The 17,982-nt window shown below is 38.8% G+C and overlaps 1 protein-coding gene across 3 annotated transcripts in view; it reads right to left on the bottom strand.

The window, feature by feature from the left end:
- The window catches only part of LOC113964108 (collagen alpha-1(XV) chain-like), a 129,818-nt gene that overhangs the window by 23,891 nt on the left and 87,945 nt on the right, over positions 1 to 17,982 (bottom strand). For all 3 annotated transcript variants that reach the window (XM_027675983.1, XM_027675984.1, XM_027675985.1), the window contains 9 exons: positions 17,860 to 17,895; positions 15,243 to 15,305; positions 14,303 to 14,338; positions 14,126 to 14,209; positions 7,982 to 8,047; positions 6,141 to 6,176; positions 3,640 to 3,702; positions 1,596 to 1,673; positions 1,441 to 1,476 (listed from right to left, as the gene is read on the bottom strand). In XM_027675983.1, the coding sequence (XP_027531784.1) occupies positions 1,441 to 1,476; positions 1,596 to 1,673; positions 3,640 to 3,702; positions 6,141 to 6,176; positions 7,982 to 8,047; positions 14,126 to 14,209; positions 14,303 to 14,338; positions 15,243 to 15,305; positions 17,860 to 17,895 (498 nt within the window). The remainder of the gene's footprint in view (positions 1 to 1,440; positions 1,477 to 1,595; positions 1,674 to 3,639; positions 3,703 to 6,140; positions 6,177 to 7,981; positions 8,048 to 14,125; positions 14,210 to 14,302; positions 14,339 to 15,242; positions 15,306 to 17,859; positions 17,896 to 17,982) is intronic.

The following is a 17,982-nucleotide window of genomic DNA, read 5'->3' as shown; positions in this document are numbered from 1 at the left end:
GCAATGAACACCAGCCAGAACATGAGAAATTCCAAATAAATATAAGGAAAAACTTCTTTTACCCTGAAGGTTGTCAAATACTGGAATGTGCTGTCCAGAGAGATTGTGGGATTTCTATCCCAAGAATTGTTGAAAACTCCACTTGGCCAGTTCCAGAGTTAAACAGATTCCTTTAGGCAGTGATGTGGACTAGATCATCTCTGAAGTTCAATTCCACTCAAAATTATTCTATGTCAAGGTGAAAGGATCGACTCATTTCACAGTCATACAAGGAGGAGAAAAGCAACTCCCTTTCTCGTAAATCAGGATAACCCCCTTAGATATTCTGATACACAGTAATTAAGAAAGCTGTTACTTAGCACAACTAGCCCCTTTTAAAGACTACCGAAACTGATGTCAAAATCTCCTACACACCACGGTGTGCAGAAATGTCAACACCTACTAACATTCACTTAGGCACAACAACAACGAGTCTACATCAAAAGCAGAAGCAAAGAAACACTGGATATCCTTGATCTTTGGAATACTAGACTAAAAGAAATTGGTGCCCTGAGTCTTGGCAATTGTTCTTATTTTATAACTAATTTCTTGTGCTGTCATACAACACTCTGTGTCCAGTCAAAAAGTATCAGACCAAATACACGAAAGAAGGCCTCTAAATCCTGATTTCGGTATATGGTCTGACTCTACTGACTGATATGCAGCTTTCTCAGAATCCAAAACACTTGCAAATTATTGACATCAATAGAAATTGAGCTGACACAGTGAGTTGTTTTAATGTAAATCATATAAACAGAATAATTTAGATAGAAAAGGACCTTTGGAGATTCTGTAGCACAACCTTTTGCTCAAAGTAAGACAAACTTTTAAGTTAAGTCATGCTGCTCAGCATCTTGTTCCACAATCCTCTTTCTCTCTGGGCACCTATTTCTGTGTTTAACCACTTTTATTGTGAATTTTTTTCTTTAATTGAAATTTCCCTTGCTGGAACTTGTGATTTTTGTCACTTGTCTTTTTTCTATCCACCTCTGAGAAGGACCTGACTTTGTTCTATAATTTCCTTTCATGCTGCAGCAGGGAGCAATTAGAGCTCCTCTCAGTCTTTTTTTTAAGGGCTAAACAAACCCAGTTCACTCAGTCATAAGTTCTGTAAGGTTCTAGCTCTGATGATACTTCACTATCTGTTTAGATAGTAACAGATACATTTGTGCTACCAGAATTTAACTCTGCATCAAGTCAGTAGTTTACAGCACCACATATGTAATGACCACATTCTTTTCTGAAGGACACTGATCACCCTGAAGCAAGAATACTCCATATCATCTCTTCTCAGAAGGAAAGAAAAGCAAAACTAAACTATCTTTACATTCACTAATATCTGTAAAACCAAATCAAAATTAAAAAAAAAACAAGCGCCACCCATCATTGGAGTCGTCTTACCATTGGTCCTGCCGGTCCCACCACTCCAGCTTCACCCTGTTGAGGACAGACACACAGAGAGAAATGACAAGGAGAATTCCTGCAAGGTCTAGCAGAGGTAGGTGGTAACGAGGCCACCAAACATTCTGAAGGGACACATCACAGTATTAGCTCACCTTCTCTCCTTTTCTTCCTATTAATTCAGTTAAAGATCCATCAGCAGCAATGATAGCTCCCGGTTCTCCCTTTTCACCCTGCAATTATCAAAGTAATTACTGTTTACAAAGCAGTTCTCAGTGAATCAGAAGTCAAAACAGCATCACTGCTGTCTGGAGCATGACAGTCATGCTTTAATATAAAAAATAACGTTATATCAGGGTGAGTAGGGTAAAGATGGGTTCTGGGGGGAGAAAAGGGATGATCTTTCTTAAAACATAATAAAGTACACTAAAAATATCACCTTGAGATGGATAAGTACTTATTTTTTCAAAAAGTCTTTAAATTACTCTCCATAGAGTAACTATGTGAAACATGGTGTGTTTACAAAAGATGTCTGCCAAAGGCAAGACAGGTGTCTTCTTGTCTACCATCAGCTTAGACAATGGTCAGCAAATCCTGCTGGAAATGTAAAATCTTGATAGAACAGTAAATGTCCTAATTTTACTATCACAAAAGCATGAATCATTCTCTCTATAAGCCTCGCAAGATGCAGTCTCATTAACTTTAATGAAGACCAATTCCCAGCATTCAAATTGTGACCCTCTGCATTCCACTTCCACAACCAAGAATTATCACTTCTTGGTGCTAGTGTATGCTTCCCACTCTGGATCTTCAGCTGTAACTTTCCTCTTCCTGACTCAGGCATCTTGGTACAACACCTTTCCCAAGATCTCATGGAAGAAATCTGGCTTGAAACTAACGCTTGCATTGGTGATTAAAATGACAGTCCAGGTTATAGCGCTTTCATTGAGCTGTAAGTGCTATAACTCAGTTCCTCTCACAGGTTCTTAAATCTTTGGTGTCTTCAAAGTCTCTCTGAAGATACTTTGGATATCTTGGAGTCTCCCTAAGGCTTGGTTGGCTTCACTGACTTTAATGAGATTTTATTGACCTGATGTTGAATGTCATGATCCTTAAAGTAAAATGCCCCTAGTGTCTGTACAGCTTCATCGTGGTTTCCACCTTCATCACTCTTGAGAATAATCTGGTGTTCATGCCTCAAAAACAGCTTCAGACACATCATTATGTCTTTGGTGGATACAAAAATAATGGTTTCAAAGTTTTGAGTTCTTACCAGTGTGGACAGTAGAAGCCAAAAAAGAGTGCCAACTAGAAAACAAAAGTAAAAATCCCCACAACCCAAACCAAAATACATACAACCAGTTTCAAGGTTGAGCTGGATCATTTTATGCACTCTGAAAAAGAACACAAAACCTTATGACAAAAATGGACTGGTATTTGTGGCCTGAGATGTTTCCTTCTGAATAATGAAGATGCTTTTCGTCTATAATCCCATTTCTAACCACAATTAACCATTTCTAAGTCTTCCTTGTGAGAATGTGAGGTCAGCTACTTAGAAAGAATAAGCTGAAAGTGTTTTTGTTTTTATTTTTGTTACCCCCAAGACATTAGATGTATCTCTACCCTGCTTCCTGCAGATGGATGAGAAGGGGAAGAAAACCAGAACAGCTGCAATGTTTAAATTGCATGGTTTACATTGGTCTTTAGTAACATCCCAGGAATGCTATAAAATACACACTTTTTATGAAGAAATAAGAGAAAGGATGCTAAAAAGAGAGCTCTCCAAGTCTTACACATTCTTTGGGAATTGAAAACTGCAGCCTTCATTCTGTAGGCAAAAGAGGAGGAAAAGATCAATCTTTTTTTATTTGGCCTTTTGAATAGGATCCCAGAGTGTCAACACAGCAATCAGCTGGCAAGAAGAGGTCACTTCATGCTTAATGTTTATGCAGACTTAATTGATAAGTGCATACTGCACTCCAGAATTTCAACATGGGGGCAGGAACATTAGCTCCTGGTGGAATTATATCAAGGGATGTTGTTTAGTACTTTCAATTTCCACCTAGTAAATTTTTCCCATGAATTTATTAACATCACAATCCCTACTAAAGTTAGAATCATTAAACTTTTAATGTCACTAAGTATTTGCCATCTAAATCATTTCCCAGCATGTACTTTTCCCTGTGCATGTTCTTATACCTGTTGTCCTTTGGGTCCTTGTGATCCAGGCAAACCAGTATCACCCTTTGGTCCCCGAGGGCCCTATGCAAAAACAAGCACATAAACCCATAGTGATATCTGCTGAGAATATGGAGCTAGGCCATGTAATTTTCAACAGTTGGCAAACTGGAACTTAAATCACTCTGATTGCAATCTAAGAATTCTTATAGGACTAAACTGCTCTTTGAATCATATTATTCCCTAAACCAAGTATCACATAGGGAGAATCTGTTAGAAAGAACAAAATGAAAAATCTCTGATGTTTATCACAGTGTAAATGATACACACATTCACAAAGGGAAATATGCAAACATTAATAACAGTGGAAATTCAATGTAAAATTCTCTATTTCCTCCATACTCTATTCTCTCCCTCCATGATCTTTCAGCCAGACTGATTTTCAACAGAATTTCTTAAACTACATTTTTAACAGTATGTTAAAAAAAAAATTATCTGAAACAGAGGTTATCTATTTGAAAACAAGATAATTTCTTTATCTCTTCATGGTGAAAGCATTCCACTCAGATTAAATTGTGCTTTACAATCTGCCATTGTAAGTGCAATCAGAAGCAACTTTTTTTACCCACCAAGAACTAAACTCAAGTCTACACGATTTCTACATGATTCCGTAAATTACAGTGAAACCACGAATTCGTTATACCACTTTCTAAATGGTATCAACTCTTTTTCAAATGTAAAGTATTTTTAAGGAGTTTTTTCCTTCTTTCTTTGGTTTCCTATGCAGACCACAATACCCAGGACTCAATAAACAACCTTGTGTAGAATTTTGGACAATTTGACAGCATTTTGTTAACATCTTTTGTCAGCTTTCCCAATTTTCTCCTTAGTTATTCTCAGGCAAAAGACAAAGAATCCTTAGATCCTATGCATGCTCTGAACTGTGAAACAATCGTAACAAGGGAAAATAATTCCATCATGTTACATAGAATGTGAATACAATAGTATGATCAATAGTATCTGAAGTTATAAGCTAGATAATCACAGAATCATAGAATATACTGAGTTGCACGGGACCTAGAAGGATCACTAAAGTCCAGTTCCTGGCCCTGCAAAGGACATCCCAAGAATCACACCATGTGCCTGAGAGCATTGTCCAAATGTTCTTGAAATCTGTCAGGCTTGGTGCTATGACCACTTCCTTGTGGAGCCTGTTCCAGCACCCAACCATCCTCTGGGTGAAAACCTTCTTTGTAATATCCAACCTAAACCTACCCTGACACAGCTTCATGCCATTCCCCAAGTCCTGTCACTGGTCACCAGAGAGTAGAGATCAGTGCCTGCCACTCCTCTTCCTGTTATGTGGAAGTTGTAGATTGCAATGAGGTCTCCCCTATCTCCTCTTCTCTAGGCTGAATAGACCAAGTGACCTCAGCTATTCCTTGTATGGCTTCCCCTCTAGACCCTTCACCATCTTCATTGCCCTCCTTTGGACACTCTCCAATAGCTTAATATCTCTCTCATATGGTGGCACCCAAAATTGCCACAATATTCAAGGTGAGGCTGCACCAGTGCAGAGCAGAGTGGGACAATCCTCTCCCTCATCTGGGTGGTGATGCTTTACCTGATGCCCCCCAGGACATGGTTGGCCCTCCTGGTTGCCAGGGCACTGCTGACTCATATTCAACTTGTCATCAACCAGGATCCCCAGGGCCCTTTCCATGGCACTGTTTTCCAGCATCTCATTCCCCAGTCTGTATGTATATCCAGAGTTGCCCCATCCCAAGTACAGAACTGGGCACTTCCCCTTGTTGAACTTCAAGTGAGTGGTGATTGCGCAGTCCTCTAATTTGTCAAGGTCTCTCTGCAGGGCCTCCATGTCTTTGAGGGAGTCAACTGCTCCCCCCAGTTGTTTATCATCTGCAAACTTAGTTAGCATCCCTTCAAGTCCTGCGTCCATGTTGTTTATGAAGATGTTTCTGTATGTTTGCATGGTGTGGCAGTCTGAACACAACAGGCAGGTAGCATGGAATAAGGCATCTTTTGATACTATGGTTGTGCAATTCTTACATGGTAATCCTGGCACATTATTGTAAAAACATCATAAATGTTTCATAAAGTATAAAATAAAACGTGTATGTCTCATAGGGCTTTACTGTATTCTGTAGTGGTAACAAAAAAAAGCCTAAATAATAACACAATTACATTTACATACAAAGATAACTTTTAGAAGTCCATTTCCTCCATTTGTTTCTCCTTTATGGCATAGGCCTTTCCTTAGGTAGTAATTTTTCTTCAATTACATCTCGATTTAAACTACAGAACTGACATGAGATAAGCATATCAGAGTATACTTGATTTCCAACAGAGTAAATTTCTACCAAAGCTGGCAATTCCACAAAGACCTGCCGTCTCCCATATGAAAATTTACTAGACTTTGTGCAAATTGTGTACAACACAATTTTTAAAAAATATTAAACTAAATTGAAAAAAAACTTAAATCCAAAGAAATTAATACTTACAGGAAATCCTGGTAGACCCGGCTTGCCATCTGGCCCCTACAAAATCAAAACCCCCCACACCTTTACAAACACATATTACAGACTGGCAAAACAGAATATGCGTTTTTCATATATTGTGTGATTTGTGAATATCAACTCATCTGCAACTGAATTAAGAACTTCATTCAGTCAATGGTAAAGTTGTGAATGCTCTGCTATGCCCTATGCTTCTAACTTAGCGTTTACGTTCAAAAACTGAAGAAACAGCAATTCAGAAAAGGCTAAAAAAAAGGTGACAGTTTCCAGATATGAAAGGCATGCAACCATAATTCAGCCTTCTTTGAATCTTTTCCAGATGCCAGCACAGAGACCACAATAGCCTGCCCACAGTTGCCATTTTTCTCCTGGATGTCTGTGGATAAAAAATAGAGTGTGCAATAGGCTGTGAATAGAAACATGGATTGGGATCTGTACTGGGCATATTACCCTGCTGTGATAACTGCAGAGAGACACTTCAGTTCTAGTTCAGATCTAGATCTAGAATAGCAGGATTTCTATTATGAGACTGCACCTCTTTCCTGACTGGGGTGAGCTCAGAGACTGAGGTTCAAACCTTTCCCATTGCAACTGTGCTTCAAGCTACAGGACCTGGTTCTTTTTGTCACATTCTTTAAGGATGTGACTCTAACAGCTATTACAAATCAATGCATTTCTGCTGCAGTTGAATGGCAATTACCTGTAGTAACAGAGCTCACAAAAGAGGGCCCATACTATCCTGCCATCCTATTATGTTCAGGGATTAGGGGAATCAGTTAGGAAACACATCTTCCGTGAAAACAGTTTTACCATAAGCACAGCTGGATGCAGCCACAATAACATGAAGTTGTTCTATCATGTAACAAGTGGGAAAGAGCCATACTAGACTAGCAGATGAAGGTTACAAGCTGTTGTTGGAGCTAATGCTCTTTCCAATGACAGACTTAGTAAATATTTGTTTGGGGACAGATGTATTAATAAGATATATTTTTTTTCAGACTTTGGCTATGTTGAGTAAAATTTTGCTATTGGCTATGCACATTCTGGCTTTCCTTATTTCATCAGGGATTGAATGTGATGGAGACAACTGTGCTCACAAACAAGAAAACGAGATAAAATAAAATACACAATGTCCACAAATGAAACTAGCTGTGAAGTAAGTTCCTTAATTTGTGGGGGTTAAGATTTTGCAAAGTGCAACACTTTTGGGCAAGTTTGAATAGACTCCACAGCTTGGAAAAGGTAGATTTCTGTTTTGATCCAGTCCTAGGGACCTGAAATCATTACCAAAAAGCATTCAGAATTTCAAATATTTGACTGAACTATTTTAGAGCTAGCTGTAAAACAGAACCTGAATTTCACATCTCTTTTATCTCACAAAATTCCCAGTTTTTCATCCCATCTCTAATTGCTGTGAGATAAAGTCATACACAGGAGCCTAGCATTGCTAGTTGCAGTCTCAAGCAGAAATGATCAAAATACTTCTATCCTAACATTTTGTGACTTGAAAAACAAGAAGCAAAAAAAATGAGACAAATGCTATGGAAATCTTGGTCCCTATTTTTTCAACAGTTCTATATTTCTGTACTTCTGAGCATATAGCTCAGAATCAGAGATAAGCCAATTTCTTTATTTTACACAAATATGTAAAAGTAATTTTTTCACACAGAATTCAGTTCTGCCCTATACTACTTCTACAGAGTTTAGTGCTGAGGTTAGCAGGTACACAATCTTAAACCACAGGAAACTCATCTCTAGTTGATACTTAAAAGGAGACATTGAAGATAGTGCAAATCTGAAAATTTAACAAAGCAGTGTATACTCACTGGAGGCCCAAGCAGTCCTTTAATTACAGTAAAATTAAAAATTCCATTTGTGTCATTGAGTAGTAACTAAAAAAAGGGATTAAAAAACAGGTTATTTCAAATTGATTATCTAAGGCACACACATTTTTAGAAATGTACAGAAAATTATCTTTTTATAACTATGGAAAAAACCCCAAAAATAAGGCTACAGTGAGGGCTCTCTACTAATTTTGTTATATATTGGGAATAACAAAACATAGAATTTGTTTTGCATTTCTTCAGTAAGGATCTCAGAATGCTTTCAAAAATTTAATTAACTGACTCCCATTTTTAATTTGAAAGCTATGACACCAAATGTTGCAGCCTGAAGTCACTTCTCCTCAGCAAGATAGAGATCGAAATGAAGATTTTATACTCCCGTATGTCACTGGCATTCTAAGAATGAATCAACCTGACCAAACTCATTCTGTTGTTGAGTTGAAGTTATAATTATATTCTGGCATGTCTACATCACATCATGCAGTGCCTGCAGTGATTCCTAGGTAAGCTCTGATCACACTGCTGTTTGGATCCCCCAAACAGTATAGTCACTTGGATGTGGAGCAGCACCTATGCTAATCAGCTCTGAGTCTCAAGATCCCAGAACAGAGCAGTATAATAGCAATGCTATTATTCCTATCCTGGAATTAGTGAGCTCAGCATCAGCCCAGGATTTCTGCATAATTCCATCACAGTATCATAATAATGAAGGTGGACAGGGACTTTTGGAGCTCTGGTCCAACACTCTTCAATGTAGGTCTGAATGGATCAGGTCACTCAAGGCCTTGTCTAGTTAAATCTTGAACACCTCTAAGGACGGAGATGCCACAATTCTCCTGGGCAATCAGTTCCGGTATTTGATCATCATCAGGGTAAAAAAGTTTTCACTTGAAATTTCCCTTGTTCCAACTTGGGTCTGTTACATCTTATAATATTACACCTCCAAGAACAGGCTGCTTCCATCTTCTCTGTATCTTCTGGTTAGGTAATTGTAGATAGCAGCAAAGCCTCTCCTTAGCCTGCTGTTCGCCAGGCTGAGCAGACCCAGTTCTGTCTGCACTCCAGTCCCCTAAACGTCTTGGCAGCCCTGCATGGGCTTGCTTCATTATGTCAATATCTTTCTTGTACTGGGGACATCACATCTGGACACAGTACTCAGAAGCAGTCTTATGAATGCCAATCACAACTCTCTGAGTCCATCAATTAGACAATTTTCCATGTATTTTATCATCCTCTTATTGACTTCATATACTGTCTGTTTGGTTATAGCAAGACTGTGGGAGAATGCATCAGAAGCCCTGCTAAAGTCAGGGTCTACAAATTCCAGGAAAATTCCAGTGCCCATCCCTTGTCCACAGAGAAGCAAGGATTTTAATCAGGAATGAACTGCCCTTAGTAAATCCATGTTGGCTGCTCCCTGTCAGATTCTTGTTCTGATATTATGATTAGGCTTTCATTTTGGTTTCAGATAGCTACCTTTCTACTTTAAATAGGTGTTCCCAATATTATATCATATGGTCTTACAGTACAATTCAAGACTGACAATATGTAAGTGATGGTGCCACATAAATGTTCTAGGTGAAAATATGTCCTTACTGTTTTTGTCCTTTTTTAAATTTCTTTCACTCCAGCAGTCCCATTGGACACTTCAGCCTTGTTTTGGATTCAGAAGTACATGCTGAATCTTCTTGGAAGCTTCAACTTGTGCATTTGCTTAACAGGCAATCCATGCCATCCAATTCTATATAAGGCTCTGTATGAAGTGCTGTATTCCCGTTCCATGTAGTGAAAATCTGAATTTCACAAGGCCAGGGCAGGGCATGCCTTCAGGTGCCAGGGATTTACTTAGCACATGAATAAACATGTTGTCACTGAGTATTGTGAAATCTGAATGCCTCTTTTTCTACCTGGTACCATGTGCAGATCAGTGCTATCAGATCACAATCTTTTCCAACATTTGTTATGAATACAGTATCCAGGAACTGAGTTTAAAGCTATCTTGCTTTGAATAAGAGGTTTGACCAGAGATCACTTTCAATATTCTTATGAGTCTCTGAATACTATTTTTCTAATCTGGTGTGTGAAGTGGGACTCAAAAGAGGACAGACCTGCTTGGCCACATCACACATCTTATGCTAGGCTAGGCTATGCTATGCTATCCTATCCTATTCTAAGTTATCCTATCCTATCTTACCTGAGCATGGCAGTGTATGGTCAACTTTCTGTGCTTTGAGGTCATATTGGCACGATTCATGCAGCTAAAGCTTGTTAATTTTAGTGGGTGCTGCTTCCCACTCCCTGTCCTCATGTTCTACAAAAAACCACTGGGAAATTGTCAAATAAAAAGGCAGTTTAAATCCTGCAGGCAGCAATCCATCTCCCAGCCTGCATGAGCTCTGCTACATTGCTTCAGGGGTAGCGTGGTGCTGTTGGTCCCACTCTATTTCCAGTTGTATATTGCCCAGAAAGGGAACAGGACAGGGGCTGCTACATTAATGACATTAATAAAAGAGTCCTGCTGCTGCAATCATTCTGCTTTATCTACAACTGGTGGCAGAAATCCAGGAGCCCTGGTTTTACACTGTCTTTTCATTGTGGAATTACGCAGTATTCATTGTTTTTGGGCTCAATCCAAACTATACTGAAGTCAGTGGAAAGAATCCCAAAGGCTTTGCTGAGTTTGGGATCAGGCACATTGTATGTTTTATAAACAGAGTTGATCTGCAAATGGAAATTGTGGTTGGAAGTCAGAAACTGTACATAATGCTGAAGAAGATTTGAAAACAGAGGGTTCAAGAGTGATGATTAGAGAAAAAGATTGTACTCTTCACAACCTCCTCCAGGTGTATAGTTATTTATCTTTGGGTTTGGGTGTGAAAGTAGCTTTAATAGCAACAATCCAGCAATATAACTCTTCAACACATCAAATTAGTTCAGAAAGTGAAGACTACAAAGTAAGTACAACATTGTTTTAATATTTTCATCACTGTTATGTTTTAGGATGATTGTCTGGGTTGGGTTCTAAGTAAACCTTCAGCTTTGTATCCAAATGGCATGAATATGGCCTAATTAGAATTACAGAAAGAACACAGGGAACAAAATATTTTTACTTTTACTTTACACACTTAACATTAACCTTTCTTCAGGATTTTCTCCAGGACTTTTGTTTCTATGGGTGAATAATGGCAGCCAAATATAATTGTTTAAAAGTTTGAAATTTAAATCCAATAACATTTCTCTGTTTGAAATTACTTCTGTACTACGCCCAACTACATTTGTGTGATAAAATCATAGCAACAATTAATACAGTTTTCTTGTCATCCATTCATAAAAATGCACTGAGTATCAGAAACTATGCTCTAAAAGAGTGAAATAGCCAGTACAGGATGAGAAATACTGATTTTAGTGTTTTGAAATATCAAAGAGCAGCAAACAGAGGGACACTTTTTAAACAGGACAGGTCAGAGCAGACTTCCTGACCAATCACAGGAGTCAACAGAGGAGACAGCAAGGATGGGAAGCGCCCTGAGACCTGTAGTGCTGGTGGGTACTGCAGAAGCCTGGAAATGGATAGGTTACACTGCAGACCTCAGTTCTATCTTACCATGTATTTTTACTGTGTTAGAAGTGGTTCCTGAAGGCCATATCCTCTCAGTTCACAAAGGGATCAGGTTAAATAAGGGGGAAAACAAGGTCCACTTTTCAGTGCAGTTCAATCAATGTGCTATTGGCCAGATGCTGGTGAGGCCTGGCCCTGAGCCACAGCTGTACACATCAGGTCTTAATACTTCAACAATACTGAAAGTGCACCAACTCTTTACTGTTTTTATTTTGGTCAAGAAGCACAGAATCTGTTTAGTTGTAGCCACACAGCCCATTCTAAGAAAACATCCTTCCAACTCTGATGGACCAGTCCACTGGAATTCTATAGCTTGAGAAGTATTTGTCCTTGGCTAAACAATGGTTAAATGAATGGACTAAATGACCCTGACCTCGGGAGTGATCTCTTTAACTGCCCCATGGTTCACTTAAATCACTGAATTGATCTCTGCTGCTCTACCCCACATCAAGCCAGTATCCACATTACAACAGCTGGCACTGGTATTTATTTTAGTTCTGCAATTCCAACTACCATTGATAGGTCTCCTTGCAAAAGTTCTTTCTGTATCTGAGGCAAACTACGAAAGAGAATGAGCCAACAAAACGCACTTGGAAAATTTAACCTTGTATCTCAGCAAACGTATAAAATGTCCTGCTCTTACACAAACATTTGTGAGGTAGGTAGAATTCAACGTCATACATAGTGACATATACTTCCACACTTGTTTAATTAACTATATCAAAATCCAGTACACCAAGTCCTCAGAGAATTCATATGATTAACAATACAAAGGATTTGAAGCATATTAGGCTCTTGCTGTAACTCCTCAGAACACCTGTTTGCTACAAATGTATATGAAGCTACCTATATTGTGCTCCCTATTTTTTAAGAGAGCTTACTTCTAAAACTCCAAAGTATTTAGAAGGAAATGGGCTTCTGTATGGATTTGTAATATACCTAATGCAATACAACTTCTACCAGGCTCTATACATTTCTGTAATGTGTGGTAAAGGTAGTTCATACAGCAGTTCTGGAGAATCCACAGAATGCATGCTAGATTTCTTCAGACATAGCTACACACTAGACAGACGTGTGGACTGTGACTATCATGTGTTAGGGAGTTGTGCAGCCTCCAGCAAACTAGTGTCATTAGTTTGCTATGCCAGCTTCAGCAGTATTTTCACATTTTATATACATTCTCTCCTCCCTCCGAGGCTCTCACACTGGTTTTTTCAAGTACAAATGAACTAAGGAGCAACACACTGAGGTTTATAATTACTGCAAACAGAGCTGTTTAATCACTGATAAGAATTAAGGCCCCACAGTGGCAGCGTGGCAGGGCTGTGAGAAAGAACATGAAGTTTGCATGAGTGTTTCTATCACAGATATTGAGGAATTTCCTAGAAACTCCAACAGAAATGTTTAGATAAAACTTGGATAAAGTGTAGAGCTGGTGATAGTCTCATTTTGAGCAGAACTTCAAACTAGATGATCTTCACACAGCTAACATTTCTGTGAATCTATAATTCTGCTCATCTATCACTCAGGATCCAAGATCCTAAGATTCTGCATGGAATCCCAGTAAATTTAATAAAGAAAACATTTTTTTGGGGAGTGGTGATGTGGCCTATGGGGTGCTATATTTGCTCTCAGTAGCAGAAACCTGAGTGAAAGCCTAGTTATTTCAGTCAAAAAAAGGTTATGTGTACTTCAGCTTTATGATAATGTTGGAGCCAAGCTCCCCCTGGTACAGATATCTCAGCTGGACATTTTCCCTTCTTGCAATCAGAAATTGCTTCCTACTGCACTTGTATGCATTCCTGTGGAGGTGTCTGGCTGTTGCAGACACCTCCACCTCTCAGAGGTGAAGTTTCCTTCAATCACTCACAGTTTCTCCAGACCTTAATGTCACATCAAGCCAACTACAAGGATTTTTGTTGTCAGCTTGAAATGGGGTTCATCCTAATCTCTAGCCTTCATTACTCCTAATAGTATTGCTTTGCAAAGGCTGATGTCCACAAAGCAAAACTAAATGAAAATGTACATGCATCTAAAGGATACTGGAGAGTTTTTATGAGCTGCTAGTATTTTATCCTCTGGTGCTTTTGGCTCTTGCTTCCACAACGGAATCAGTGCTCTCGTTTGTATAGCGGACAACTGTTAGAAAACACTTCTCTCCCCTACATACTGCTGTGTCTTGAGCTTAGTTAAACATTTCCAGTTTTGTATTTCTATGCTGATTTTTATTTGATGTTCACAACTCCTGCAGAATCACCTGAAGAGTTTGTGAGGGGTGCTCAACGTGACCTTAATAGTTATTGTATGTAAGGTCTTAGCCCACTTTCTTTCTATTTAATCTTTTCAAAACAAATCCATTTGATACAGAGACATATTGAGATTCTTTTGTTTTAAGGAGTAAACTTATGACCTGAATATCAACAGCATAATTGCCAGTTTGTTAACCAGCTGAACCCTCTTCTCTGTAAGATGAGTTACATACTTCAGTGCTTGACAAACACGCTTACCTCAGGTATTGCTATGACTGGTCCTGGTGGTCCAGGTGGTCCCGGTGGTCCCACAATACTGTTCCCATTCTGTCCTGGTTCACCCTATTTCAAAAGGATTACATGTGGAAAATCTATATACCAAGTGCTACACTTCATATAGGTTTTTTGGAAAGAATGAAATCCACACAATCTCACCTGAGGTCCTGGGTCACCCTTCTCCCCTTTTGGACCCTGTGTGCAGTAAAAAAAAATAAATTATCATAAGTGATTTAAAAATAAAAATTGTGAAATACACTTTCTTTAGCTCCACAAAAAGTGCAACAGCATGTTGCAGGTATGGAATGATCATGATCAATCCTCAGCTCTCTCAAACCACACATGGGGCCAACTGGTTTCAACTAAGACCTTTGGAGAATTTGATGTTTAAAAGTATTTCCCAGAACTTTTGACAGAGTTCACAGACAACCAGAAGAAAATGGGCACAAAACATTTAATTAGTTGGGAATTGATTCAATGAATCTTTCTTTCGCTACACTGAAATCAGCCATGCCTGGCTGTGCTGTCCTTTTCTGGCATTAACCACATCAGTCATGTCGGGAATTTCCCAGTGGACCAGACAGAGGAACACAGGGGAGCTAAACTCTCATCTTTCAGGTAGGTTATTTCTAAGCTTGATCAACTCACTGTGCTGGGGATGCAGACGGTTTGTCTGGCACGAGTGAGAGAAAGGTGTCAGGGGACCTGTGGGACTTCCCAGGCAAAGTGCTCTGTAATCCTCGAGGGTCTTAGGCATGAGAAATACATTAAAATCACCTATGAGGCTGTTGGCTTTCCTCTAATTAAAAGCAGAGCTGATTTCTGCATAATTAAAAGCAGAAGGAGCATCAAGGAAACCAGAACTAGTCTCTGGAGATGCCTTTATCACTTCTTACTGATTGAGGGAGACATGGGCAAGGGACACTCTGCTCCTGTATTTGGTGTCTGAGGTAATTGCTCCAGGTTAAGCAGGACAAATGCTGCCTCAGCTCTCCACACATTGTTAGCAAGTACTGTTACGGCTCCTGCTAATCCCTAAGACATAGGTTTGGGAGCCAGTGTGTCTTACGTGATCACAGGTTATGATAACCTGACTCACCACATCTCCGGGATGCCCAGCAATGCCAGGAAAGCCTGGTTTTCCATCTGTGCCCGGCATTCCCTGTTACAACAAATATATTGTTATTCTCTTTAATTTGTATTGATTTTCATACAAGCAGGATGCTGCCACTCTGGGGAGAGACAGATATGGTCCTGAATGGACTAACAGGCAGGTTTGGTGGAGCATCTATGGAGTCAGTATTATCTCATTAGTCATCTGCTCTTTCCACTCCTCCTTCTCTTTCACCCTCTCCAGAGCAGGGTTGTGCTTTTTAATGCAGCTTCAATCATTCTTCACTGCTCCCACCTCTGGTTAGCAAAAGAGTGAATTTTGTTGCTTTCCCCAAAATACATTTGGTGATTTATTTCCATCCTTCAATTAGGTGACTCTCAGGCTGGAGGAAGAGAAGGGAGAGGCATTTCAGGAGTTGGTATGTGGGGCAAAAAGGTTTGATAGCCCCTGCTGTAGTTAAATATAGGACTGTATATGACTGCTAGGAATCTGACAGTCACACTATTCCATGGGAAAAACAGAAACAGAAATGATAATGCAGAAAAAAATGGATAAAAGAAGGCTCTTAAAGGACCATATAAACAATTAGTTATAGCTTTTGCATGTTTTTCTCTGTGTGGTATGAAAGAGCAAAGAAAATGATGTAGAGCAGCCTAATGATTCATCCAAGTGATCAATTAGCCCTATTTGGTTTTAGTAATGGGGCTATTTTTTGTTTGTTAGATTGTTTGATTGGTGGGGGTTTTTTTGATGTTTGTTTTGTTTTGCATGGGGTTTTTTTTTGTTTGGCTTGGAGGATTTTTTTGCATTTTTTTGTTTGTTTGTTTAGTGGGTTTTTTGTTTGTTATTTTAGGAAAAGACTGTTTTGATTCTAACCTTTTGATCTGCTACAAGAAAATATTTTTTGGGTTTTTACGGTAGATAGCAGCATAAGAGATTTAATGTGTCTACTTCATTAAGAAAGGATATTCTCACTTATTTCTGTTTTTTGTCTGTGATCAGCAAAATGTGTGGCTCAGGAATAAAGTATAATTTCTGAAGCACAATTTTTCATTTTATTGACAAGTGCAAGATAAAAGGTGTCTCTGAATGTTAATGGAATCAAAACAACTACTGGGATTTAGGTATCTGCATGTCTAGTAAAAATGGTACTTGGGACTTAAGTCTCTCAGTGCTTGTGGGGAATTTTAAGTATCTATCTGCAGCAAAGGTAATTGGGCAGAAGAAATAACTTTGGACTAACAGCATTTCTGCAACAGAATATTGTCATTTCAGGCATGTTGGTACTTGCCTGAAAAATTCCTACTATTACAAACACTGAATAATTTCTCCCATTGATTTTCCTAATGAAATTTAAATTGGAAGAAAAGATCCAGGAGAGGTAAGATGCTTTATTGCAAATAATATATTCAGAGACATTCTGATCTCTAACTCCCTCCATATTTTAAGAATGCAGTTCATTGCTCAAATATAAGAGGACTAAGGTCTTTTTTAATCTAAAGATTGAAGAGATAGATTGATTATTTTTTAAATAGCCCTATAGACACTCCATCTACAAGACATGCCTGAAATGTACTTGTCACATGAGACAATAATAATTACTAGAACAAGGACGTCAGAAGAAAGCATATGTATGTAGAATAAGTAAGAAAATATTCTGTAGTCTCAAACAGATTAAGAAGAGATAAACAACTGTCCTATGTGTCATGCATCAGCTTTAATTATCATGCTGAAAAATATCTCTGTGAAATGACAACACTCAAAATATGTACAGCAGATGGAATTTATGGCAAGCAGAGTCATGCTACTTTGTTGTCTGTTTTAAAAAAGTAAACAAGCAGATGCTGCTAGAAGACTGTGATAATACTCTTGTAAATACTCAGCAAGCATAATTGCTTTTATCTTATTTCCTAGAGTAACTCTTGATTTCAGTGCTGTCCCAAATGCAAGAGAAGATTTTATATTTTATTTTATTTATTTATTATTTTATTTTATTTTATTTTATCTTTTCATTTTCTATGAGTTACATCAGCGCTCTCTGGTGGCTTATCCCTGCAAAAGGCACTCAGGTCAGCCAGGGACAGCAACAAGCAGCACAGACACAAACAGAAGCTTTGAGGTGGGCTCCAAAAGGAGTCTAAAGTAGAATAGGCAGGGATAAAGATAGCCATGAACCTGCTACTGTAGCACAGACCTGTTTCATGGCGGAGGGCTCTGGTGTGGGGTGTGAGCTACACGCCATGATATCAAGGAGTAGGAGGCATGTGGAACTTAGTTTTCTATGTATAAGCTTGGATGATTTTAATTTGTTCTGGTGAAAATGTAAAAGGCCTCACAACACACCATGGCATCCTGCACCCGAGGCTCTAAAATGCAATTTTAACCGTATTTTAAGCAGAAGTCTTAAGCACCAGCTTAAACTGGCTCCTAATAATCACAATTCAACAGAGAAAGGGTTTTGTTTTCCCAGAGAAGCCATCTTAGACTTCAATATGCTGACAGAGTAAGAAATGTTCATTATCCTCTGAGTGCATTAAGACATGAAAGGAAACTGAGGAAAGAAATGGCTGAGGTTTTAGATTGGGTTAAATAAACTTCCCACCTTTGAACCTGGTAGACCAATGTTGCCTCTTTCTCCCTGAAACAGAGACACAGTAGGGCTCAGATATTACAGTGAACAATAGCTGCAAGGATTTTAAACATATGTGTTTATACTTTACTTAAA

Source organism: Neopelma chrysocephalum, unplaced genomic scaffold (assembly GCF_003984885.1).
Source record: "Neopelma chrysocephalum unplaced genomic scaffold, ASM398488v2 Primary Assembly neopelma1_26, whole genome shotgun sequence".
Taxonomy (NCBI): Eukaryota; Metazoa; Chordata; class Aves; order Passeriformes; family Pipridae; genus Neopelma; species Neopelma chrysocephalum.
The sequence above is the reverse complement of the archived record's forward strand: the minus strand, read 5'-3'. Positions and strand labels throughout refer to the sequence as shown.